Source organism: Vipera ursinii (assembly GCF_947247035.1).
Source record: "Vipera ursinii genome assembly, chromosome: 2".
Lineage (NCBI taxonomy): Eukaryota > Metazoa > Chordata > Lepidosauria > Squamata > Viperidae > Vipera > Vipera ursinii.
Window position 1 is genome coordinate 133,080,911 of NC_139513.1, and position 26,240 is coordinate 133,107,150.

The 26,240-nt window shown below is 39.6% G+C and overlaps 1 protein-coding gene across 1 annotated transcript in view; it reads right to left on the bottom strand.

Moving 5' to 3' along the window:
- LOC310634880 (ABC-type organic anion transporter ABCA8-like) overlaps nucleotides 1–26,240 on the bottom strand; it is a 71,506-nt gene that overhangs the window by 9,863 nt on the left and 35,403 nt on the right. The window contains exons 20-31 of the mRNA XM_083353418.1: nucleotides 23,582–23,719; nucleotides 23,068–23,178; nucleotides 19,397–19,573; nucleotides 16,977–17,090; nucleotides 15,128–15,250; nucleotides 11,868–11,939; nucleotides 10,476–10,567; nucleotides 9,436–9,559; nucleotides 7,012–7,141; nucleotides 4,583–4,674; nucleotides 3,621–3,787; nucleotides 3,274–3,349 (exon numbers count right to left, since the gene is read on the bottom strand). Coding sequence (XP_083209544.1) covers nucleotides 3,274–3,349; nucleotides 3,621–3,787; nucleotides 4,583–4,674; nucleotides 7,012–7,141; nucleotides 9,436–9,559; nucleotides 10,476–10,567; nucleotides 11,868–11,939; nucleotides 15,128–15,250; nucleotides 16,977–17,090; nucleotides 19,397–19,573; nucleotides 23,068–23,178; nucleotides 23,582–23,719 — 1,416 coding nt within the window. The remainder of the gene's footprint in view (nucleotides 1–3,273; nucleotides 3,350–3,620; nucleotides 3,788–4,582; nucleotides 4,675–7,011; nucleotides 7,142–9,435; nucleotides 9,560–10,475; nucleotides 10,568–11,867; nucleotides 11,940–15,127; nucleotides 15,251–16,976; nucleotides 17,091–19,396; nucleotides 19,574–23,067; nucleotides 23,179–23,581; nucleotides 23,720–26,240) is intronic.

Consider the following 26,240-nt stretch of genomic DNA (forward strand, 5'->3'; position numbering starts at 1 on the left):
GATATTTCTTCTGGCAATCTTAATTTCAACTTTTGATTCATCTAGCCCTGCCTTTCTCATGATGTGCTCTGCGTATAAGTTAAATAGGCAGGGTGACAGTATACAGCCTTGCCTGACTCCTTTCCCAATTTTGAACCAATCAGTGGTTTCGTGTCCAGTTCCTTCTTGGCCCACATATAGGTTTCTCAAGAGACAAATAAGATGGCCTGGTACTCCCATCCCTTTAAGAACTTGCCACAGTTTGATCCACACAATCAAAGGCTTTAGCATAGTCAATGAAGAAGAAGTAGATGTTTTTCTGGAACTCTCTAGCTTTCTCCATGATCCAGCGTACGTTGGCAATTTGATCTCTAGTTCCTCTGTCTCTTCGAAATCCTGCCTGTACTTCTGATATTTCTCGATCCACATACTGTTGGAGTCTAGCTTGTAGGATTTTAAGCATAAATTTACTAGCATAAGAAATGAGTGCAATGGTGCGATAGTTTGAACATTCTTTGGCACTGCCTTTCTTTGGAATTGGAATGTAAACAGATCTTTTCCAATCCTGTAGCCGCCTTCAGTTTGAAATGCATAATCAGCACCAGGAAATTAAAACAATCTATTATACCTCAATACACCACTAAATCCTAATACTAACATTCCTCATCTTTCAGTTTGTTCTAGACAGCTGAAGTCACCTTGACAAAATTATGAAATATGACATCATATTTCCTGCCATGTATTATTTAGGACCACACTAATACTTATTTATTTATTTATTTATTTATTTTATTTTTATTACATTTATATCCCGCCCTTCTCCGAAGACTCAGGGCGGCTTACAAGCTTAGCAGTAGCCTTCATTCTATGTATATGCCTGCTTGTTAGGGCTTTCACACACACCCCAAGCGGCATTATTACAAAGTCAGCTTAATTGCCCCCAACAATCTGGGTCCTCATTTTACCTACCTCAGAAGGATGGAAGGCTGAGTCAACCTTGAGCCTGGTGGGATGCGAACCTGCACTAATTGCAGGCAGCTGGTGTTACTTAAGGAGGCATTAGCCCACTGCTCCACCAAGGCTCTAATAAATATACCAGAGTTTGGAATATTTTACAGTGTGCATGAAACAAGGTAAATCTTAATATATGAGAATGAATTTTTGAACTTACTAGAGCAGGGGTCGGCAACCGGAAAAAGGAAAAGAGCCACTCAGAACCGGTTCCATCACACAAACAAAAAAGTGGGAGCTGCAAAAAGTGCGCGTGTGTGTGTCCACTCACGCGCATGCGCAAAAAACATTTTGCGCATGAGCAAAATGGGAGGCACCTGTGCAGCGACGGGTCTCCTCTTTGGAGAGGTGCACGCCGTCCCGTCCGGAGACCTGCTGCATTCGTCAAATGGGGCCAGGCCGGCGCGCGCAGGGGGGAGGGGGCGACGGGGGCTTTTGTCCTAAGAACAGCGGCTTTTAAAAGTGGGAGGGTCGGAGCACCACAGGCAGGTCCGGAGAGGCGGGGGACGAAGCCCCACTTGCCTGGAGAGGGGGCAGAGAAGCAAGTTGCTGCAGCCCACCTTGGGCGGCTCCCGCCCTTCAGGCACCAGCATCCCAAAGAAGCCCAGCCAGGAAGCCCATCCCCCCCCGCTTTTCTGGATGGGGCAGAAGGAGGGAGCACGTCCCTCCCTTCTTTGTCTGCTCCACAGCTGCCCTGCAGGAGGGGAACAACGCCTCGCATGCCCAGCCTGGCCCCGGTGCAGGGGGCGAGAGAGGCGGCATTTGGGCCGGGCCAGAGGACGAAGCCGACCGTGTGAGCTGCGCTCCCCCCTCCCTCTGAGCAGAAACCCGGTCCTTGCCGCTCCCGAGGATCTGCGAGGCTGGGGGAGCCGCCCTTCCCCTCGTTTGCCCCGGCGGAGACTCCTGGCGCTGCTGCTAACGGGCACGATTCCAGCCAGAGGCGTCAGAAAGCCGCCGCCATCCTTGGGAGAGGTGCACGCGCACTCTCCAAACCGCCGCCATCCCGTTTGCGCAGCTGCCGTGTTTGTCAATGTTTGACGAACGTAGCAGGTCTCCGGACGGGACGGGACGGCTTGGAGAGGTGCGCGCGCACTCTCCAAACCGCCGCCATCCCGTTTGCGCAGCTGCCGTGTTTGTCAATGTTTGACGAACGTAGCAGGTCTCCGGACGGGACGGGACGGCTTGGAGAGGTGCGCGCGCACTCTCCAAACCGCCGCCATCCCGTTTGCACAGCTGCCGTGTTCATCAATGTTTGACGAACGCGGCAGGTCTCCGGACGGGACGGCTTGGAGAGGTGCGCGCGCACTCTCCAAACCGCTGCCATCCTGTTTGCACAGCTGCCGTGTTCGTCAATGTTTGACGAACGTGGCAGGTCTCCGGACGGGATGGCGGCGGTTTGGCGAGTGCGCGCGTACCTCTCCCAAGCCGCCGCCGTCCGTCGGCAGGTCTCTGGACGGCGGCGGCTTGGGAGAGGTGCGCGCGCACTCGCCAAACCGCCGCCATCCCGTTTGCACAGCTGCCATGTTCGTCAATGTTTGACGAACACGGCAGGTCTCCGGACGGGATGGCGGCGGCTTGGAGAGGTGCGCGCGCACCTCCGCCCTTCGGAAAGGTGCGCGCGCACCTCTTGGAAAGGGCGGTGCCACTCTCCATTTGGAGAGGTGCACGCGCACCACTGCCCGTTCGAAGAGGTGCGCACGCACCGGGCGGCTGGGAGCTGACCCGTGTACTAGAGGGTAATTTCCCAATCCATAATTTTAAATTGCATGCTACACAGAACAGAACATCTGCTAAGCAAAGTCCATTTTTAATATGTCGGTATTGTTTGACTGGCTGCTCTGTGCTGCCCTCTGATTTTCCAGCAGCTCATCTTATTATTCCCACTGTCCAATAGATTTAATAAAAATGTAATATTTCCAAGCAAAACATGAGCCAATCATGTACTATAAAAGGTTTGGTGCTTAACAAAGACTAAATCCAGATTTCCAGGGCTCCAAGCATAGCTGTCCATACCATTACAGCTGCCATACTGTATTAGACATTCTCTTCTTGCCACCATCTTATGAAAAATTGCTTTCAAGCAACACCAACATAGCCTCCACTTTCACACACACACAAAAAAGAGATCACATAATGCAAGAGAGAAAGCAGTAGAATGGCTGAGAGAGATAAGGGGAAATAACAAAGAGCAGCAACCCAATTGTACTTGATGGTGCTACCAAATGTTTGCCAAACCTTTAGTATCTGTCCATTAGTACTAGAGTAACAAAACACTGAACTTACTTTTCTGGTTAATCCAGCTGCTAAAGTCTTTATTGTCTTTTTAAAATGCCCTCGGAGTTCTAGAGCTTGAGATATTCTAAAAACAAAGCAGAACTTACAATGTTTAATCTATTCTGCAATTGCAACACATTAAGAAAATAAAAGACATTCCGTTGTAATATTGTATCCTATGTAGAAATTTCAATTCTGATTTTCAAGAGCTGCAAAAGGAAAAATCAAAACTGAAAATAACTACTTAATAACTTATTAACTACTAATATGTTTGTTTTGAATCTATGAACGGACTTTTATTAATAACAAATCTTTTGGCAGTGATCTAATTATTAAAAAGGATTCTTTGCCCATACCGATTAATGGCCATAATAGCATCGTCCTTCCTTATTCCTTTTACGGCTGCAAAAATCTCCAAATGTTCTTTCACGGTCAGGTTGGACCAGAGCGCATTCTCCTGAGGACAGTAGCCAAGAGCAGCATTTTCTTCTGATGCAGCTCCATCAGTTCCTTTAATATGCACCTGTTCCAATGTAAGATATTTGAAATATCAGTAAGGTGACAAGGAATGTAAATGAAATGCAAGTATTCTATACCAAATTAGTGCACTCAGAACCAAGTCCTAGAAAGACGAAGAGATATAGCATAGGGCTACATCTAATGTCAAACTATAGCTATTAACAAGTCCAAAGTTATTTCATTTTCTTTAGTTTTCTAAATTAGATAAGTTTTACGATGCAATATAAATAGGAGGAAGAGCAAAAATCCTCAAACTTTACTTTTTGTTTTTTTCCAACTGAACAATATAGAAAATGTGAAATGGACTCTGGACTCTGTCCACCCATTGATCTTTTTTTCAAAAGGGAAACTACCTTTTGGGAGGAAGGAAGGAAGGAAGGAAGGAAGGAAGGAAGGAAGGAAGGAAGGAAGGAAGGAAGGAAGGTATACAGAGAAAACAACATTCCAGACGGAAAAAAATTAACAATGCTCCTACTGGGTGAGTGAGTTGGGCAACAACTTTGAAAGCTGCCAACTGCTCCATTCTTAGGCACATACTCCATCCTTCCTCCTGATCATAAGACTCAAAGAAGAATATAGAGAGCCTACCCACTCCTCTCCTATATAGGCACTTTCATATACAATGATGTCAGAAAAAGGGAAATCAAAAACATAGAAGACAGACACAATACATTACTCTGTAATACAGAAAAAATTCCAGATGCTCCCTATGGCTGCAGCTGGAAAAAGGCCTGGGAACAACTCTAGAAGATATGTCCTGCAAGTTCTTTCTTGTTAAAATGATTAAAGTTATGTTTACCTGTCCTGCACTTGCCTCTGTGTCTCCTGTTATCAAGTTAATTGTTGTACTTTTACCAGCTCCATTGGGTCCCAGAAGCCCTAAAACCTCTCCTACAAAGTAAAATATTTCCATTAAAATACAACCAAGTGAACTGATAAAAATTAATTAATAAGAACTTAGTATAAACTGATTTATTACATTATTATTTTATTACATTATTTTAGAACAATCTAAAAAAAGAGTTGCCCAAAGAATTAAGGATATAGAAGCACAAACTGATATAGCTATCCTTAGTAAGGTGGGTAACTTGAAATGGCTGAGTAAATACAAACGTACTTTTCAAGTAGACAGTTATTTGAAGTTACAACTCCCAAAACATCTTAGGGAGATATTTATGAGAGCGAGATTCGAACAGCTTGACACAATGGTCAGATATGGGAGATTTCATGCGATACCGTACAATGAGTGTCTCTGCATTTGCGGAGCGGCAGAGGTAGAGGACCTGGCTCACATCCTATTTGACTGTTGTCTGTATAAGAGGGTGAGAGACAGGTATCTTGGTCTATATACCAAACGAATGACCCATTGGGATCCCCACATCAAAATAACTTACCTTATGTCCAGCCAGAACTTGAAAATTACATTTAACGTAGCACAGTACTTAAACAAAATGATCCGGTTGAGATCTGCATATATGGGACTGATTAGGGTAGATTGCAAGGGTGACACCGAAATATAATGTTATCATATTTTATCTATATCTTAAATTATTGTACATTATTACAATTTCATTTTAGATTGTATTTTATTACTATTTCATCTTAAATTGTATTTTATTTTAATTCCATTTTAAATTGTATTTTATCAAATTCCATTTTAAATTGCCTTTATCAAATTTTAGTAACAATTTGTTGCTGGAACTTTGCACTTTGATATGGCCCAAGTGCTAATCAATAAAGACTTAGTACATTATTTATTTAATGAGTATTGAAGTTCCTTGGTTAATTTTCTTGAGTTGTATTCGTAATATGAATCAATAAAATCTGTATCAAAGAGATACAGTACTCATATACATCACTGGAAAAGAACTCTGTTCCAGAATTAGTCTGTTCTCCTCTGACAGTGAGTTGTAGCCTCTCACTGCATCCTCAACCTATACAATTCATTCCACATCCTGTTGTAAAGAATGAGGAAACTATCCAGGAGGAGGAATGAATGAAAAAGAAAAGTCTATTGCTTATATGAGGTCTCACCTACATACCACATAGATTATACCTTTAACAAAACAAGTCTTGCTTCCAACTACATGCACACTACTATATTATAAGAAAGAAAATAAAAGGAAAGATATTCAGAATTTTTGTTCTGGTTAAATTTCTTTTATTTTAAGCTTATTCTCTTTAACATATCAGTCAGATATGATAAGTCAGTTAGGATTGTTGAGAAGTAAGTAGCAAAAAATCAGAATTTCACCACCCCAGCTCTGTTCTAAAATAGGTAAAAATATGTGTATGTTGCTGTGGGATTGTGTTTTGAAACCTAAGGCTTAGAAATGAGAAATTGGTGTGTCCTATTAAAGCTTGCTACTGTAATTGCTATAAAGTGCATTATTTTCTTGTTTTCCTTTTTGGAGTACTTATTACAAGTGTCCTCAACTTACATCCATTCTTTCAGTGATTATTCAAAGTTACAATGGCACTGAAAAAAGTGACTTATGATCATTTTTCACACTTCTGACTATTACAGCATCCCCATGGTCATGTGATCAAAATTCATATGCCTGGCAATTGGATCAAATTTATGACAATTATTGTTTCTCAGGGTCATGTGATCACCTTTTGCAACAAGCAAAGTCAAAGGGGAAGCCAAATCCACTTTACAACCATGATACTATCTTAACAACTGCAGTGATTCGCTTACCAATTATGGCAAGAAAGGGGCAAAACTTATTTAAGTGTCTCACTTAGCAACAGAAATTGTGGTCGTAAGTCAAGGACTAATTATATTCTTTTTGTTAAGTTTGCATTAAAAACGAATTTTGTGTTTTCTTGGTATGGATGGGCATTAAGTATCCTCACACACTGCAGCAAAGGAAACCAAAGTTCATCAGGTCCCACAGTAGCCTTATTGTCTGCTGTGTGATTTCTTCACAGAATACTCTTGTCCTCAATCATCACCCCAAAGTGGGGACTGAGAAAAGGTGTATTGTTTGACCTTAATCTGATAACAGCTTAACTCAATTCTGTAGTTCAATAATAGAATCTGATCACATTTAATCTACCCTTACAGATCATTTGCTTGGTGAATTACTGAACATTACTGTCTTAATTTGGCTCTCAGTGTTTCAAACCCCACAATGCTTCTCTTACTTAATTTTTGCTTATCAATGACTATAATAGATTTTATAATAGAGACTGAGTAAAGAATATTGTTCATTCCAATCAAACCTTTTTTAACACAAAAGGAGACGTTTCTGGTAGCCACTTTTTTTTCTTCCTTCTTCTTTTTCAAACAAGAGGAACAAGCCTTCCCATGTTTGTATTCCTTGCGCAAGTCATGGACAATGATAACTGGTTTCTAAGCAGAGAAAAGATATTGCTTACACTATATACACATGACCAGTGCTTTTTTTGTAAAAGAAAAAGGTGCCGGAACTCATACATGTCATACAACCTGACTTGCCTATCCTACAAGGTTCCATCCAAAAAAAGGTGCCGGAACTCCGTTCTGAGCGTTCTATGAGGAAAAAAGCCCTGCACATGACCATTTTGCACTCTTAGTTGATCTAGGTATGGGTCATACCAGGCAATCTCTTTTGGTAAATTGCAGAAACAAGTAGAAGTGGGTACTTCTTATCAAGAGTACACCATTGTAGCTCAACTTATTTCTGCTGGAAGCAGATTCCCAGTATGTTCAGATAGATCTTTCCCATTGTCTGCTTACCACATTATCTAACTATATGAACTATTTTGAAATAATAAGAATTATTTGTAGCTTGGGTTTTAGATTTTGGCTGTGGCTTGTTTCCCAACCTTGTTTTAATATAATTGCTGCACATTTTATTACCAAACTAGGTAACATCACCAACAGGATTTTCTTGTCCTATTCTCCTTAGCTCATAAGTGTCTTGTATGCCAGTGTGGTCAGTTGTTTGGAGCTATATTTGAATTCTGACTATCTGATTGGTTCTCTTGTTGATTGACACTTTGAATGGTCTTGGAGAACAAATCACAGCCAAAATCTAAAACTTGAGCTACAAATATTTCCTATTATTTCAAAGATATGGGCGTAAACTTACTGAGACCTGCTATTCCATCAAAGGAGCAGTTAACAAATATATTTATTTAGATCCAACATATTGATATGTAAGAAACCAGACTATTTGAAGTGCCAATCAACAAGAGAACCAATCAGCTGCTCAGAATTCGAATATAGCTCCAAACAACTGACCACACTGGCACACAAGATGCTTATGAAGTAAGGAGAATAGGACAAGAAAATCCTGCTGATGATGTTACCTAGTTTGATAATGAAATGTTCACCAATTATATTAAAACAAGCTTGGGGAAGAAACCAAAGCCAAAATATGTAAACTATTATCTAAACAATAATTCCTTAAACTGACTTAGATAATAGAACAACAATAACTTTGTCAGTGCCTCAGCCATGATGGTTTACAATAGAAAAGAGAATACCTAGATCCCACTTATTTTAAACCTTCCATAAATTTCTTAATTTTTATTAAATGGTTTTTGGACATTCTGGCATGACATCTACTTTGCAATCTCTTTCAAATGCTCCTCCTGCTTGTTGTTCCTCTTATAAATAATAAATAAATAAATAAACCTTTATTGTCAAAGTACAACATGTGTACATTGAGATTAGCTGAGCCTCCCCCCCGTGCTCTCTCCCCCCAACACACAGTGACAACAAACCCTCCATCCTACTACACCATGTGAACCAACTACACCACACAACGGCCTCCCAAGTCAATTCTGCATAAGATTATGTCCCATTTAAAAGCCTAACAGCCCACGGATAAAAGCTATTTTTCAGCCTGTTGGTACGGCTGGCTATATTCCTGTATCTCCTACCGGATGGTAGGAGAGTAAAGAGATACCGTCCAGGGTGTGAGTCATGCCTGAGAATCTTCCTCACTCTTCCAAGGCAACGAGCCCTGGCGATGTCATCCAGTGGTGTCAGGGAACAGCCCACAATGTCTTGTGCTGTGCTCACTACCCTCTGTAATACTTTCCTGTCCGCAGCTATCAGACCAGCATACCAAACCACAATACCAAACGAGAGGATGCTCTCTATAGTAGACCGGTAAAAGAGGGTCATTAGCTGTTGTTCTACCCTGTTCTTCCCCAAGATCCTAAGAAAGTGAAGCCTCTGTTGGGCCTTTCTAGCCACCTGGGTTGTTTTATCTTTCCAGGTCAGATCTTCACAGAGGTAGACTCCCAGAAATTTAAAGGAGGAATCTCTCTCTACACAGTCCTCCCCGATGTAAATGGCATTTGGTTTCATTAAGTAGCTGCTTGTTGCTTCTTGATGCTAGTTTCCTGGAGGATTGGGTTGCACATTAATTATGTAAAAAGATTTTTGGTCTCCGCCAACACCTCTCCATTCTAAGAATTGGAATCTTTCATCATCAAACACTAGCACAAGTCAAAAGCAACTCATCTCTTTTGTGGAGATTCAGCTTATGCCCATTGTCAAGGTATAAATCACCTTAGTAGAGGGCGAAGGACCGTGCTTCAGAGGATGCATGATGTGCATGAAGGAAGGAAATAAAACACGATGCATAATCTTACTAAATACCTTTATACTTTTTTCCTCCCACAAAATAAGAAAAGCCAGTGCTAGTTTACCTCTTCTTCATTGAGAGAAGCCAGTGCACTCTGAGCTCTTGTCCTTTCATCAAGGACATCTTTGTCATCTGCTTGGCTGAGCTCTTCAGGATTCTGATGGGTTCTTTTTCTCTGTGGAGAAATCCTAGATATCAAAGATATAACAAAAGATCTCAAGTGATTATATATCAAAGGATAAATGGTAATTTCAATTAGGAAGGCTTTGCTATGGTCAATTGACTAATCAATAAAGTATACCGTTACTATCACATTTAGGAAAGTGGCAAAAGGTTCAGAACTTCTGAACCACGTTGAGATTAAATGAGAAGTGATTGGAAAAATCCCTCAGCAAAATGACTATACAAACAGTAATACATACAGTATTTCTATATTATATGTAAAAATATTATTTTATTCATAACATGAATGAGAGGTATCACTTAGATTCCCCCCTCAAATCCTGCTGTACTGTGTCATCAGACCTGGGATTTTTTTTCTGGGATTGCATAAAATAAATATACAAAATATTAGTAATTTTCTTAATTAGTAATTAGTAATAGTCAATTCTTATTTTTTGCTGTGCATCTTTTGCCATATTAAGGGGTTTGCGTGCTTCAGTAACATCAGGAGCTATGCTGGTGGTGGCTTAAGCACTGTAGGTTCAACCACACCAAACATGACCAATGGATGGTCCAAACATAACCTAAAGTATGGTCCAAATACAAATTGTTATGATTGATTGCACAATTAGTTAGATATTTATCTTGGATTTGGCATTTTTATCCATCTATTGAATCTTCCCAAGGACTTGGGAGAGATAGTTGTTCTAAGGAAATATAAATAGAGTACAACCAGTAGCAAGATGGATGGATTCAATGATAGTAGAGATGGATGTAGCATTAGAAAGCATGAAGGACAAGGTTAGGAAAGACTGTCATGTGTTTACCAAGAGTTGATTCCAACTTGATGGCATGTAATCAAACAATCAATTAATATAAGTGCTTTCATTCAACTAAGACACACACATAAAACATACTGTATGCATATTACAATATACAAACCTAAAAATGGGATCCCTTCTCATAACAGTCTGGTCATATTTCATCACCAGATAACGCAGTAAAAATATGAGGATTATACCCTGCAAGTAGGGCTAAATAGAAGCAAAAATACAATCATACATCCCGCAGTATAGTTATACAGATTATACAGAACAATGTTCTGATTGGTTCAGCAGGAATCAGAATAAGCCTCAATTCACATTATGCTTCTGTCCAAACTATGGTTCTCTCCACCAGAGTCATAACTTACAACTGTTTCATTAAAATGGCTTGAACACAATCACATGCATTTTTTGAAAGTAAGACATTAACATGCAAAGTTTTTAATTTACATCTTAGCACAATCGCAGGATCAAACTTATAAAGCAAATAGTTCAGCAATTTCATTGAGAAATGAAATAAATATAAAGGCATGATCAATGTAGCTTCACAATACAGTGGTGAGTTTGGTTTTATATCCAGTTTGCTGTACTCAATACAGAATTAAAAAATCTTTGAGCACTGAAAGCATGTCCTGGGAAATCAAGTCCATTTCACTTCTCCATTGCTGTTGATCCTCTATAGAAGGTAAACAATAAGCAACGACCTATCCATGGAATCATTCTCCACAGATAGAGGGGACTGTGTAGAAAATGACTTAAAAGTAAGAAGTTTTTTGTGGGATCACAGCCTGATTGCTAAGTAAAAAGGAGTTTTTGGACCATCTCTTTGGAAGATGTTCTCCTTCTCTGTTGGCCATGGACATGAAAATGAAAGCAGTAAATGGCACTTGTTCCATTCTTCTCCAAATTCTGCTCTCCAGACTCCTCACAAGTTCATTCATTCTTTCAGATATAAGATATTCAGGCATATTCACCTTCTCAGGAACAATAATAATTCTCACGATAATAATTCCCTGCAACCTGCAGAAAGCAGATCTGTTTGCTATCACACTGTACCTGTGGTGTCACTTAAAAGGTAGGCAGTATATGGTATTAATGACTGCCTTTGCTTGTGCCATGGCCATACACTGAGGTCTAGGCCAAAAGGCTCTACCACCATCTCACATCAGTTCTCTACATGTGGGTGGGTGTGTTTTGAGGGAACTCACAGGCGAAATTTTGTGGTTTGGGACAAGCCCTCACCCTAGCTCAGGGATAGGCAACCTTGGCTCTTTTATGACTCATGGACTTCAACTCCCAGAATTCCTGAGTCAGCATAGCCGAGGTTGCCTACCCCTGCCCTAGCTAGCTCTCAGAATGAATATTATTATTTTCCTCATGCCTCAGCACAGTTAAAGAAATAATGCAAAATCTATTCCCAACAATAGTTAAACAAAAACCATTCCATTGAAGCTCCATGTATATATATGAACATGGCCCCCGGTACTATAAATAAATACATTGTTCTCACCATGAAAGTAGATATAAAGAGCTGTGTCTCATTTGAAGTATCATCTTCATCAATATAAAAGCCTCCCAGAATCTATTAACACAGCAGAAGGAATTTTTAAAAAGGACAGTTATGTATTTTCCGCATTTCTATCTCATCCAAACAAGGGCGGACTGCCTGAGCAAATTCTTAATTCTAAATCCCTGTGCTTCCCTTCCCCCAAACTTCTGAACACTTCCTCAGCAGCTGCCAGTCAAATGAGGGTTGGGGCAGGGAGCAAGGTGGCAGTCTGGGAGCTCTGGAATCCGAAGCCTCTCCATAAACAGACTCAGCTTATTCCCAAAACCCAGGAAGAAAAGCAAAGAGTCTATGAGTTGAATAGCGCAAGTGTAGGCAGAGAAAGGGGCAAGGAAAAGGAGGCAGCAGCCGGGAAAACCAGAGACAGAGAGAGAGAGGCACTGAATTCCTTCCCTCTGGCCTAGTCTGAGGGAAAATGTCTTCCAGCTGTTTCCCTCAGACTGAGCCAAAATTTGGAAGAGGAGAAGAGTCAAGAAACCCAGCTGGGAATAAACGAGAAGAAAAAAGTTAAGACATTTTGTCCAAACAGAAATAGAAAACAAACTAAAAAAGACACAGAGAGAAAAAAACAGGACATTTTTTTTTCTGGAGAAAAAAAAAGCTTTATAAAAAGTGACTATAGTGATATACAGTATAAAGATGAAAATAAAAAGAAATAAAATATATTAGAGATACAGAATGGAATGATAGGAAGATACAGTAAAATTGGACTTTAAATAATACAGTATAGTTTAAGTGCCCATAAAATAATAGTTAAAACAGAAGATAGTTTGGATACTATAAAATCAATTTCTAAAATAGGTGAAGCTATTTATAATTTTAGGATTCCTTTGTGGGGGAGATGGAAGGGTAGCTTTCCTTATTTTGTAAAATCAGTTTCCTCCAGCCAGTACACAGATAAAAAAAATCCAAACAACTTTCCAGTGCTGTATGATCTAGACTCCATAAAGACAATCTGTTTATTAGTTCAGACAAGAACCAGTGACAGAACTTTTGTAAAATTAGTTTTTGTAATTTTTGTAAATCTTTTGTAAAATTAGTTCTTTCTAATTCTCTTTTTATGTACTCCTGGATTCATCTGACCCTGAGCAATAGATTTGCATCCATCCTGCAAAGGCAAATTAATCAAGACCTGATATGATATGCTTACTTTGGGAATCAATAAAACCATAGCAGAACTCAGAACTAAGTCTGGGACTTGAGGTGTTTGGTCAGATAGGGCCCAAGTCTCCCATCTCTGTTATACTGACATTGCCCCATTTTTCTGGACTTTCCAACCCATGCTTTACATAGACTTAAGCAAATAGGATTGTGACTGAAGTTGATAACCATTTAAGCTTGACATTGCTTATGACATTGCTTGGTCTGGTTGTCCACTGGCCTGCAGCCAGTGAGGCAAAAGAAACCAATTAACACATGGGTCCCAGAAAAAAAAGAAAATGTTTCTGCTAGAGCTAACTAACTACTTCCTACCCCTTTTATATTCCTAGGGGACAACTACAGGGAAGCTCACAAAATTTTAGGCAGGAAAGTGGAGCAGCTTTACTTGGTCATTGGACTACTTTATAGATAAATCCTCAACTTACAACCATTTGTTTGGTGACAGTTTGAAGTTACACAGCATTGAAAAAGGTGACAAGACCATTTTTAATATGACTGTTGCAGCATTCCTGTGTTCAGTCAGAATTTGGACACTTGGCAAATGGCATGTATTTATGAGAGTTGAAGTGTCCCATGGACGTGCAATCACCTTTTGCTACCTTCTGACAAACAAAGTCAATGGGGAAGCCAGATTCACTTAACAACCAAGTTACTAACATAACAACTGCAATGACTGATTTAACTGTGGGAAGAAAGGTCATAAAAGGGGCAAAACCTAAATAAAAAGCTTAGAATAGCATGGTTGCATAATTGTACACACCCTTAAACTGATATTTTGTTGAAATCCCTTTTGATTTTATGACAGCATTCAGTCTTTTGGGATAGAAGCCTATCAATATGACATGTCTTGCATCAATTATGGAGGGACATCCAGTTCTTGGTGATGTCATTGAACTATATTTTCTCCATTTATTGATGACTGCCTTCATTGTGCTCCATGGTATATCTAATACTTTAGAGCAGGGGTGTCAAACTCTCAACATCATGTGACGTGTCGCAACATATTGCAACTTTTTTGCCATTGTCAGCAATGGGGTGAGCACGGTGTGGCTATGATGCATCCGGCCCGCGGGCTGGCCATTTGACCCCTGCTTTAGAGATTGTTTTGTACCCTTCTGCCTGATACCTTCCAAAAATGAAATGCCTTTGATGCCTTGTAAGCTGTCTGCAGACCATGGCTTTTGCTGTAAGAGGCAATTGAGTAAAAGTCAGGAAAATCCTATTAACACAGCTGAACTTTAAATGGGCTTGATCAGAGTTACTTTAATTGATGGCAGGTGTGTACTGATACAATTTAATATCAGTTTTAATGTGATTGGTTAATTCTGAACACAGCTACATTCCTACCTATAAGAGGGTGTGCATACTTATGCAATTATGTTACTGTATGGTTTGTTTTCCTCCTAAGATATTTCAGTTCATTTTCCAATTGAATTGTATAGCCCAGGGCTCTTCAAACTTGGCCCTTTTATGACTTGTGGACTTCAATTCCCAGAATTCCTCAGCCAGGCACGCTGGTTGAGGAATTCTGGGAGCTGAAGTCCACAAGTCATAAAAGGGCCAAGTTTGAAGAGCCCTGGCATAGCCCATATGTTATATCAAAGGTGGAAAAATTCTGAAGTGATTTATCTTGATTTGATTTTTTTATATCTCAAAAACCTGTGAGTTAACAGAAGTGTATAGAATTTATATCCAGTGTACCATAAAAGCTGAAATAGCTGAACCTATTTCATGTTCACTGCAAAAGTGCATTTTTATTAATACTGAGTAGAGAAATTCTCCTGATTTATTTTTCTACCACTCAGTCTTTTCAAACTGAATTCATTTGAAGGAAAAATGGATTTTAGTGAAATCCCCAGTTTTGGAGTGTCACAGGGAAGAAGCATACCTGCCCTTGAGGAATTGTTGGTTCTTGGGAAAAATTCAGAGAACATTTTTACCCAATTATTCCCTATACAAACTGGGTGAATGAAAAACTGTTTATGCTCAGCTCCAATTTTCATAAGAACAGGCTAAGAGATAATAAATAATATTACACTTACAACTGTAAAAGAAAATATAAAAGTCGTAACTGGAAACATAGGAAGAAAAAAACCCAACAGGTGTCTTATGTAGTACTCTGTAATTGTCATGAAATTACTTATTATGAACAAAAGCAGCATGACCTAAAATGAAAGAAGAAATTATTTTAATATTTTTTAACAAATGAAATTACTTTACCCAATTTTTGTAACCTCTGACTTAACTTTATATGGCGAGTTCAATTAAACTACCCTTTTACATTTGATCATTGCTATCCATGAAGCAGAGACTGCTTTTCTCCTCCTCATGTTTCCCTCCCTTCTTTTTGCTTTTATAATTAAACCTGCTGGGGAAAATGAGATTTACTAACCTTATTTTTTTCACCATTGAATAATACAACGTATTTCTAACTGAATCACTGTGGGAAGCTCAAACAACTTAAGTAGATGAAACATGGCAATGAACACTTATTCAGTTATCAAGTAATTTCCTGCTTAATTCCCACCCCACCACAATTTACTTGCTCGTATCAGCTCAGGGATGCCAAGAACCAGACAGAAGGTGCTGGGACAGCTTAAATCTCAAGAGCAACACTATCTTGCTCATCCTTGAAATTTATCTTCCTGAAATTTATCTTCCTAGTGAATTTGAGTGAAATTAACTTATTATAAAGCAGTTTGTGACAATTTATCCAGATGTGTACATTGCAAAGCTTTGGTCATCAACCTTGAAAACTTACAGCCATAGAACATCCATACCCTTGAAAGAAAAAATGTCAAAATCTTTGCATTATGAAGGACAAGAACAGTAGCAAAGTAAAAAAGTGATCTTATGAAATGCTACTGTAAATTAGGTAAAGGGTAAAGGTTCCCCCGCACATGCGAGCTAGTTGTTTCCGACTCTAGGGGCCGGTGCTCATCTCTGTTTCAAAGCCGAAGAGCCAGCGCTTGTCCAAGGACGTCTCCGTGGTCATGTGGCCGGCATGACTAGACACCAAAGGTGCACGGAACAAGGTTACCTTCCCACCGTAGTGGTCCCTATTTTTCTAATTGCATTTTTCCGTGCTTTCGAACTGCTAGGTTGGCAGAAGCTGGGACGAGTAACAGGCGCTCACTCTATTATGCAGCACTCGGGATTCGACCCACCAAACTGCTGACCTTCTGATCGACAAGCTCAGCGTCCTAACCCACTGAGCCACCACGTCCCTTACAATGATATTAAGAGGCATGTATATCCAATAAATGTAGTGCTAAGAGGAAAGCAAAATCCTCCCCCAAAGTAAGCCATGCAAGTGATATTGGATCAGGAAGTTAATTCTATAGAAATTATTGAAATTGGCTATAGTTACAGAATCTTCCAAGTCTGAGTGTGCTTTTTCTCCCCTCTTTCTTACACCCCAAGGAGACAGGGAGGGATCAGCCTAAGTCTCTTCTTAATACAGTCTCCTTCCCGCAACTTAAGGAACACTTCTGTCCTGCTGTCCTTATTTGTACAAGATTCTTAATGTTTGCTTTAAGGCTATTTCCCTGTCTGTCTATAACCAGCATGCACAAAAGAGCAAAAATTCTGTCCCACAAAACTAATCTTTCTCCCTAGGAAACAGATGTTGCACCTACATGCCGGGTACATGGTGAGAAGTAGCAACATAATGGTGCAATGCTTAACCTTCTTTTAAAGCCCAGAAGCGCTTTTGAAAGACAGCTTGCATCTTCCAGTAAGTTCTCCTAGCCAGAGCCTTTCTGGCCAGCAGTGAGACCACAGAGTCTTCCAGATCACATAGTTGTTAACCAAGAATACATCAGGCTGCTTTCAACCATCCCTTGTTAAGAAGAGGCCCCTTGCATATGGATACATTGAGGATATACTTACTAAAATAGAGATGACTGACCAAAAACTGGCAGTATGCTTTTTTTTGCGAAATACGAAGGCAATTATGTATAGGAATAAAACAATCGATATACTGTAGCCGAGGAAAAATGCCACCTGCTCAAAAGAAAGCTCTGTATTAATAATTGGCTAATGTCTTACCGAGAAAGTAGAAATGTCTCCTTCATTCTAATAGCTTATAAAAATGTTTTTTATTCTGTTCAATTATATTTGATTCTTAGAGACCCCTACAGTGCTTTACCATTGCCGCCTCCTCAGGGCTGAGAGAAAGTGACTGACACAAGATCATCCAGCTAGCTTTTGCTTAAAGCAGAACTAGAACTCAGGGTATCCTAATTTCCAGCATGAGTCACTACACCAAACTCTCTTTTATAATAATTTCATACAATGCTTTAACTACAAGGAACCTATTTACACATAGCAAGTATTTTAGCTAGTGAATTTGAGTGAAATTAACTTATTGCAAAGCAGTTTGTGACAATTTATCCAGATGTGTACATTGAAAAGCTTTGGTCATCAATCTTGAAACCTTACAGCCATAGAACATCCATACCCTTGAAAGAAAGAATGTCAAAATCTTTGCATTATGAAGGACAAGAACAGCAGCAAAGTAAAAAAGTGATCTTAGGAATTGCTACTGTAAATTAGGTAAAAGGTAAAGGTTCCCCCGCACATGCGTGCTAGTCATTTCCAACTCTAGGGGCCGGTGCTCATCTCCATTTCAAAGCCAAAGAGCCAGCGCTTGTCCAAGGATGTCTCCGTGGTCATGTGGCTGGCATGACTAGACACCAAAGGTGCACGGAATGCTGTTACCTTCCCACCGTAGTGGTCCCTATTTTGCTACTTGCATTTTTACGTGCTTTCGAACTGCTAGGTTGGCAGAAGCTGGGACAAGTAACACGCGCTCACTCTGTTATGTGGCACTTGGGATTCAACCCACCAAACTGCCGACCTTCTGATCGACAAGCTCAGCGTCCTAACCCACTGAGCCACCGTGTCCCTTCTTACTGTAAATTAAAGGTCCATTAATGTATACTATTTTTAATCAATGTATTTCCCTTTTTTTCTGTGAAAGCTATGCCTAATGCCTGGCAATATGTTTGCAATATTTTATATTCCCTACTATTTTTTCCTCATTATATGAGATGGTTTGGTAGGTATGATGTAATATATCTTCGACCAATTCAGTTTATTTTTGCTTTCCTCACAGGTAATCCTCAACTGCTAAGCTTGTAAGCCGCCCTGAGTCTTCGGAGAAGGGCGGGATATAAATGGAATAAAAATAAAAATAAAATAAATATGACCATCCATTTAACAATGGCCTCAGAAAAAGTGACTTATATCCACCCTCAAATTTACAACCTTCACCCCACCGCACAGTCATACAATTGCAATTTGGATGCTTGACAGTCAACTCATATTTACAATGATTGCATATCCTGCAGTAACATGAGTATGATTTGGAACTTTCCCAGCCAGCTTCTACAAGCAAAGTCAATTAATTAAGTCAATTACTAGCAGATTCACTTAATGAGCATGTGATTCATTTAACAGCCATGGTAAAATAGTTGTAAAATTGGGTCCAGTCATGTAATGTCTCTCTTAACGATTGCATTGCTGTCGCTGTCCCGATTGTAATCGTAAGTTGAGGACTACTTATATTTGTTCTTATCTTTCTTGCTCATGGTAGGCAGTTTGAATAAGACTATGGCAATGTGTCTAAATAACGCCCCCTACAAACCCCACTGGCCACTAACCACAACTGTCTTCTAAAGGTGATGAATGGGGACAAAGTTCTTCTTTCAGTTTACTGCCAATTTATTGCTAGTTCATTGTTGGCTTTTTCAGACAGTTGATGATCAAAGACATATTCCTGCCATTTAAGGTCTGTAGAAGGACTTACAAGTAGTCCTCAACTTACAACCGCAACTGAGTCTCAAATTTCTGTTGCTAAGTGAAATATTTGTTAAATGACTTTTGCCCCATTTTATGACCTTTCTTGCCAGAGTTGTTAAATGAATTACTGCAGTTATTAAATTAGTGTGAGAGTTCTTAAGTGAATCTGGCTTCCCCACTGACTTTGCTTGTCAGGAGGTTGCAAAAGGCAATCACATGACCCCGAGACACTGCAACCGTCATAAATATGAATCAGTTGCCAAGTATCTGAATTTTGATCATGTAACCATGGGGATGCTGCATAGTCGTAAGTGTGAAAAATTGCCCTAAGTCACTTTTTTCAGTGCTGTTGTAACTTTGAATGGTCACTAAATGAGCTGTTGTAAATTGAGGACTACCTGTATTCTGATTATTATAAAAAGGTAGACATGAATGCTTGTCATTAAAAATTATAAATGTAAACCTGAGAGAAAATCACATGTTAAAAATGAATGAAATTCAATTACCAAGCAGGAAATCAAGCTGGGTATAAAGTGAGCGTTTGTATCTCCTATTCTTAAAAACCATGGCCAAAGAACTAAAAGAAGTAGAATGCAATGCAGGGGCATATCCACCAGAGCTTGTCCACACCAATAGGCTGAAGGAAAAAGTCCTGCGATTCGCAGCTGGGAGCGAGTTCTTATCTAGTAAAAAAAGGGAATAAAAATACCAAATAATGACTAAACTATTTAATTAAAGGATTGCATAAATTCAATTCAAGAAGATGACAGAGATAAATAGAATATACTTTTTCCTTCCCTCCCACATCTTCCATCAGCTTTTTTTTTTTTTCCTAACAGCTTTTCATGGCTAACCAGCCTAGTCTGAATGCCCCTCCTCGTTCTCTGGTTCCTTCCTATTTACAAATATTATCACACCAAGACACTTGGTTACTTATATTCATTGTTTAATATTGTAGCAGAAAAGTTAAATTTGGTCCTAAATCTAATAAAGGTCACTCTTGTTTAGGACAACCCCCCCCCCAAGGCTTACATGACTCCTTGAAGGTAACTTTTTTCTAGATATAATTGCAGCCTGTGTGAAATGCCTTGAATCCTTAATTAATCAGCAGCAGCAACAGCAGCACACTCTTAACACATGGGTTCAAACTCAATTGCATCATGTCATGCATTGTGATGCTAAACTACTGCCCCTAGTCATGAGGTTTGAACAGGCAGATGGGTCTCTCATCGGGGGAGCTTCTGTCACACAACTAACCGAGCCAGTGCATTTGGAAATGGGGGAGCACTGGGAAATCATCCGCTTTGTAGTGGTCCCCAAAATGACTGAGGCTGTTATTCTCAGATTAGCTTGGCTCGATAAATGTTGCCCCTGGATTTGGTGGGAAGATGGAGTGAGGACATTAAGGTTAGCGAGGGGACCCTTCCTTCTTACCACACTCAGTGGAGTGCGAGGAGCTGTTGCCACTGAAGACCAAGGACAGCCCCTTGAGCTATTGAGAACTGCCATAGGGCCCATTCCAGGGACCAAACTTATACCAAATGAGTACTGAGATTTAGCAGAAGCTTCCAGTGAAAAGGAATGTGACATCCTTCCCCCCCGCCCCCACGGAGAAACTGACTGTGCAGTTGAAATCCTACTGGGAGCCAAACTCTCTAAGCCAAAAATGTAGTCATTGTCGCCCAGAGAGTTAAAAGAACTGAGGGAGTACATTGACTAGAATCTAGTCAGAGGTTTCATCCAATTCGCAAAGTCACGCGTGGCTGCCCCCATTCTGTTTAAGAAGAAAACAGATAGATCACTGAGATTGTGCGTTGATTTTAAAGGGTTAAATGCGGTCATGGAAAATATGGACCCCCTCCCCTTGATGAAGGACATTTTGGCCCATTTGGCGAAGGTGAAGTTTTTCACAAAATTGGACCTAAAAGAGGCTTATTACTGGGTGCAAATTAAAGAGGGGGATGAATGGAAAACAGCTTTCAATAGTCCTCTAGGAAGCTTTCAGTTCAAAGTTATGTCTTTGGCCCCTTCCATGTTTATGCAATTGATCAATCAAGCGTTGCATGATCACCTATATAAAGGATCCTAATCTATCTTGGAAAGGACACGGTGGCTCAGTGGGTTAGGACGCTGAGCTTGTCAATCAGAAGGTCAGCAGTTTGGCAGGTCGAATCCCAAGTGCCGCGTAACAGAGTGAGTGCCTGTTACTCGTCCCAGCTTCTGCCAACCTAGCAGTTCGAAAGCACGTAAAAATGCAAGTAGAAAAATAGGGACCACTGTGGTGGGAAGGTAACAGCGTCCCGTGCGCCTTTGGCGTCTAGTCATGCCGGCCACATGACCACGGAGATGTACTCGGACAAGCGCTGGCTCTTCAGCTTTGAAACAGAGATGAGCACCGGCCCCTAGAGTCGGAAATGACTAGCACGCATGTGCAGGGGAACCTTTACCTTTACCTTTAATCTATCTTGATGACATCCTTGTTTACACTGAAACCATGGCAGAGCATGTAAGATTAGTGCACTAAGTGCTCAGAAAATTACTGAAATCAAAACTTTATGCTAAACTCTCTAAATGTGAATTCCATCTCACATGCCTCTACTACCTTGGGTACAGTATCTCCAGCGAAGGGGTAGAGATGGACTCAGCCAACATGTCCTTAGAGGAAAACTCAAGCCTAGGAGTTCTGTTTTAGTTCATCTCATATATCAGAACCATGACATTGTACTCAGAGGAAGAGGAGAACGGAAGACGAAAACTATACATTCACACAGATTATGACATTAATATTGGTTTTACCAGTGAAATGACCTTTCTGGATAAACTAACTTGTTCCTTTAATACAGTTTTAAGTCTTCTAAATTCTTGTTACAACAATTATATCTTGTTACAACAATTATAGCTTTTCTTTTTGCACTGGGCATTGTTTCTCAATATAAGTTGCAATTTCTTTCAGTGTTGCATCACTCTTTAATGTAATAGTCATAGGATAAGAAGGGCAAAGAACATGTGCAGCAAAAGGTACACACTTGCCTCAAATATCAGGTTGCATGTATGTGATGATGTTATTGGCATGATGATGTCACTGTTTGCATGTCATCAATTTGTCATCATTATTGTATGATAATGAAACACTGGAAAAGCATCCTTTCAGAAATACATATGGCTTCTACCCTTCAAATGTTCTGAAAGTCTTTTAAGGCCAGACTCTCTTCCCATGCCTTGTATTTTGGTGCTCCTCATTATTTTCCCCAGGCGTTATGTATGTAGTTTTATCTTTTGAAATTAGCAGGGTCTGTAAGGTTATTTGGAACACCGCACATCCTCTTCACAACCTGTTTTCCTCGTTACCTTCTGGGAGGAGGAGGCTTCGTGGTATCCGTAGCGGAAGATCCAGATTCAGACATAGTTTCGTTCCATGCAGCATTAACCTTGTGAACTCTCAGGCTTCCTCCTTCCGTTATATATTCAAGATGGACAGTATTTAATATTTATTTGTTATGTAATGTAGGGGTGTGGGTCTATACATATGTTGTATATAGTATGTTTAGGTGTGTGTCATGTATGTGTTCACTTTGATAGCGGGCAACTAAATTTCATTTTTGATGTGTGCCGATGTGCCCACAGTAAAAAATGACAATAAAGGTTATCTTATCTTATCTTATCTTATCTTATCTTATCTTATCTTATCTTATCATCTTATCTTATCTTATCTTATCATCTTATCTTATCTTATCTTATCATCTTATCATCATCTTATCATCATCTTATCTTATCTTATCTTATCTTATCTTATCTTATCTTATCTTATCTTATCTTATCTTATGTATTATTTTAAATATTAATTATGTATTATTTTAAATATTGTAAGCTGCCCAAAGGTTTTTTGTTTTGTTTTGTTTTGTTTTTGTAGTTTTTTAGGCAACCTTGAAATCCAATCAATCAATTTTTTTAAAAAAATAATATATTTGAATTTTTCTTGGATAGCGTCAAGAGAACTGCAATTATTTTTTAAAAGCCATAGCTATAATGATCAAAGAGAAATAAATTCTGAATACAGGCATTGTCCATCTGTAGCTTTTAACTCACTCCTGCTGTCATTTGCAGATGCCACATGAAATACAATATAGGCATATCTTAATAAAACTTTGAAGAAATCAACGAAATATAATTATTTTACCATGTAATCTTCATTACTTCGCATTGCAAATTGCGGTGGAAAAGCAGGTAATACAATTGAGGTAGCAATCATGTACATTTCTAACATCCAGAATTCAGAATTGAAATTATCCTGAGGAATAAATTAAAATATGTTTTTAATCCATTGTGATAAAATGTCATAATAGAATAGCTATTATTAACATAAATGCTAGTCTAGCCCTGTCACATGGCTATTTACTTTTTTAACCACATAGAATTGTGTCATCAAAACAATTTTGATCTGGAATGCAATCTCATTGATTGGATAAAATTCAATTTACCCTTGAATGACTGGAGATGAGGCAACATTGTAGCAGATATTCATTGAACATCTTAAACTCTCCCACCACTTATGCTTCCTAGCAATCGCCTTTTACTTTTACATAATATCTTGAAAACTATGATTAGATTATAATTGAAACTAAACAGGAATATTTCCCTGTTGCTTCCTGCACACAAAACAACTTCATTTGATATTCCTCTAGAATACTTACTCTGATAAATACATGATTCCAGGTTCGAAGATGGGCAGTAGAATTAAACATATGCAAAAATGCATTGCTGATGATGTTGACAAGCACAGGAAAGCAGTTAGTTATTTCCATATGGCACATAAGTGTGAACTTGTATTTCTGAAGCAAGGCAAAAATTAGAACACAAGGGACACAAGTGAGAAACGTGCTAGGAGAACAACAGTTCTAAAGTATGTAATTTACATGATTGCAAACTTAACTTATAATAAAAGCCATTTGATTTTTTTTCTAATTTGAAAAAAAGCAAAAAACATGAATGCATCTTTTTTAAAGCCAAGGTTTAATTTGACCTTTGAATTGAGGTCTTAATTTCTTCCCAAAGTATGTGGGATCATAACAAAGAAGTAGGCAGGACCAGGACAAAATTAATAACAGTATGATTATTGCAGACATATTTTATACTTTTCTCCTTATGGCATATTGAAAATTTCAGTTTAGCAGCTACTCTGGCCATTCACTGTGGACCATACATTGTGGACCTCTGACATATGCATGCTATGTCTTAGGTATGCCCATCAATTAAAGCAGAACACAGCCATTCCACAGATGTGTCATTAGACATTTAATAAAGTTTTAAATTATTTTTAGAATGGAAACCAAAAGTCTAGATCATTAAAAAAACCACATTCTTAGCATAGTAAAATAAAAATTCACCATATTAAAAGAATTGAAATCTGGCTTCCGGTTTGCCGAGCCAGCCGGCATGGACGTCTGGAAGATGGCTCTCGTCTTCCACGTCCAGTTTTGCATCGCTGGGGGTCCTAACAGGGCCAAAGAGCTGCCCTGGAGTGGTGACCAGAAAGAAGGGGCTTTTGCAGAAATGCGGGGGAGCTGCAACCCCCCTGTTAATGCCTGAATTCCCTTTGTACTGGTGGACAAAAGACTGGCCATATTTATTATTATTATTATTATTATTATTATTATTATTATTATTATTAATATTAATATTAATATTAATATTAATATTAATATTAATATTATTTATTGGATTTATATACTGCCCTTTTCCCGAAGGACTCGGGGTGGTGTACAGGGCAATTAAAACACAATATACAATATACATTATACAAAGTTAAAATAGACTTCCAGGTGGCAAGGCTCTGTTGATGGCGGCCGTTTCGGCCATCAGCCCCGCTGTTTACCGTAGAGCTGCTAAAAACAGAGAAGATCAGCTGTTTGGCAGCTCAGAAACCCGCTCCTCGGGAGAAGAGGAGGGGGTGAGCGCTTAGGCAGGGGTAGAGCTCCCCTAGATCACAAGAGTTTAAACTCTGGTGGTTGAAGGGTGTGAGCCCCCCCGAAGCCTGAGTTTGCTCCGGACTCCGGGACGCCTCCGCTCCAAGGCTTTGGAGCAGAGCAGGATGCTGCAACCATCCCTGCCATCGATAGTCAATCGCGGATTACTTGGATGCAGGCAGAGCTGTGCAGGAGAATGCTGTAATAGCAAGTATTTGAACTTTAACTCAGAGTATTTTGTGGGAAAAGTTGCAAGCAGTGCGGAAAGTGAAAGTACGCAATAGAAATAAGCAGTGTTAAAATGGCTTCCAAATCAACCAAAGTTCCTAGAAGTGCTGGTGCTTTGCCAGTTCAGCAGTCTTCATTACAGGCTTTGATGCCTCCTCCTGCGGCACCCGCACCAGCTTTAACAATAAAAGGTTTGCAGGATGCTTTAAAAATACAATCCCAAGAAATAGCTGAACCTATTGAGGAGAAGAATACTGAGATAAGAGCAGACATTCTGGCTGCATTTCAAGGGTTGGCAGTGTGTATTGAATGTCTGGATGACCGCGTGGAAGAACTTAGTCAAAATAACATGAGACTAGATGCTAGAATGCTGGATGCTGAAACTGTGATGGAAAAGATTGATGATGATGTGGTGATGCTACAATATTGCAATATGGAATTTGCTGTGAGAATCAGAGGTTTGAAAGAAGATCCTAAGGAAAATTTGAAAGAAATATTGGCACAGGCTCTTGAACAGGTTTTGGAGCATTCAGCAGAAGATATTATGGGGGATATAGATAAAATATTTCGTGTTAATTCTTGGATTGCAAGACAAAGAAAGCTACCTAGAGATGTGGTGGTTTATTTTACGAAGAGAGCAATTAGAAATGAGGTTATTCAAGCCTTCTACAATAATAGATTTACAGGTGCTGAGCAAGAAGTTTTAATTCTGAAAGAGATTCCTCCAAGAATTTTAAGGAAAAGAAAAGAATTTGCTTTCTTGGCAGAAGAATTAAGGAAACGGGAGATCCAATTTAGATGGGAGATTCCAGTAGGCATGGTGGTGATGCATGCAGGCATATCGTCTTAATACAGTTTTGCAGGCACGAGATTTCTATGCCAATATTTTGAAGGCAGGCTCCCCGCCATCATCGGAATTTAAAAGGAGGAATGGTGAAGGAGAGCGTGAGTCACGAAGGGAGAGTATACAAGGAGCTGAAGGAGTTATTCAGCAGAAAGATAGAGAATCCCAGCAAACTACAGGAGTGGACCAGATTCCGGTACCAATGGAAGAGGTTAGAGAACAAAGAGTGACACGGGCTGCAACCAGACGAATGAGACAAGAACAAGAACAACAGAAAGCTATAATTACATCTCAAAAACCTACTTATAGTGAAGC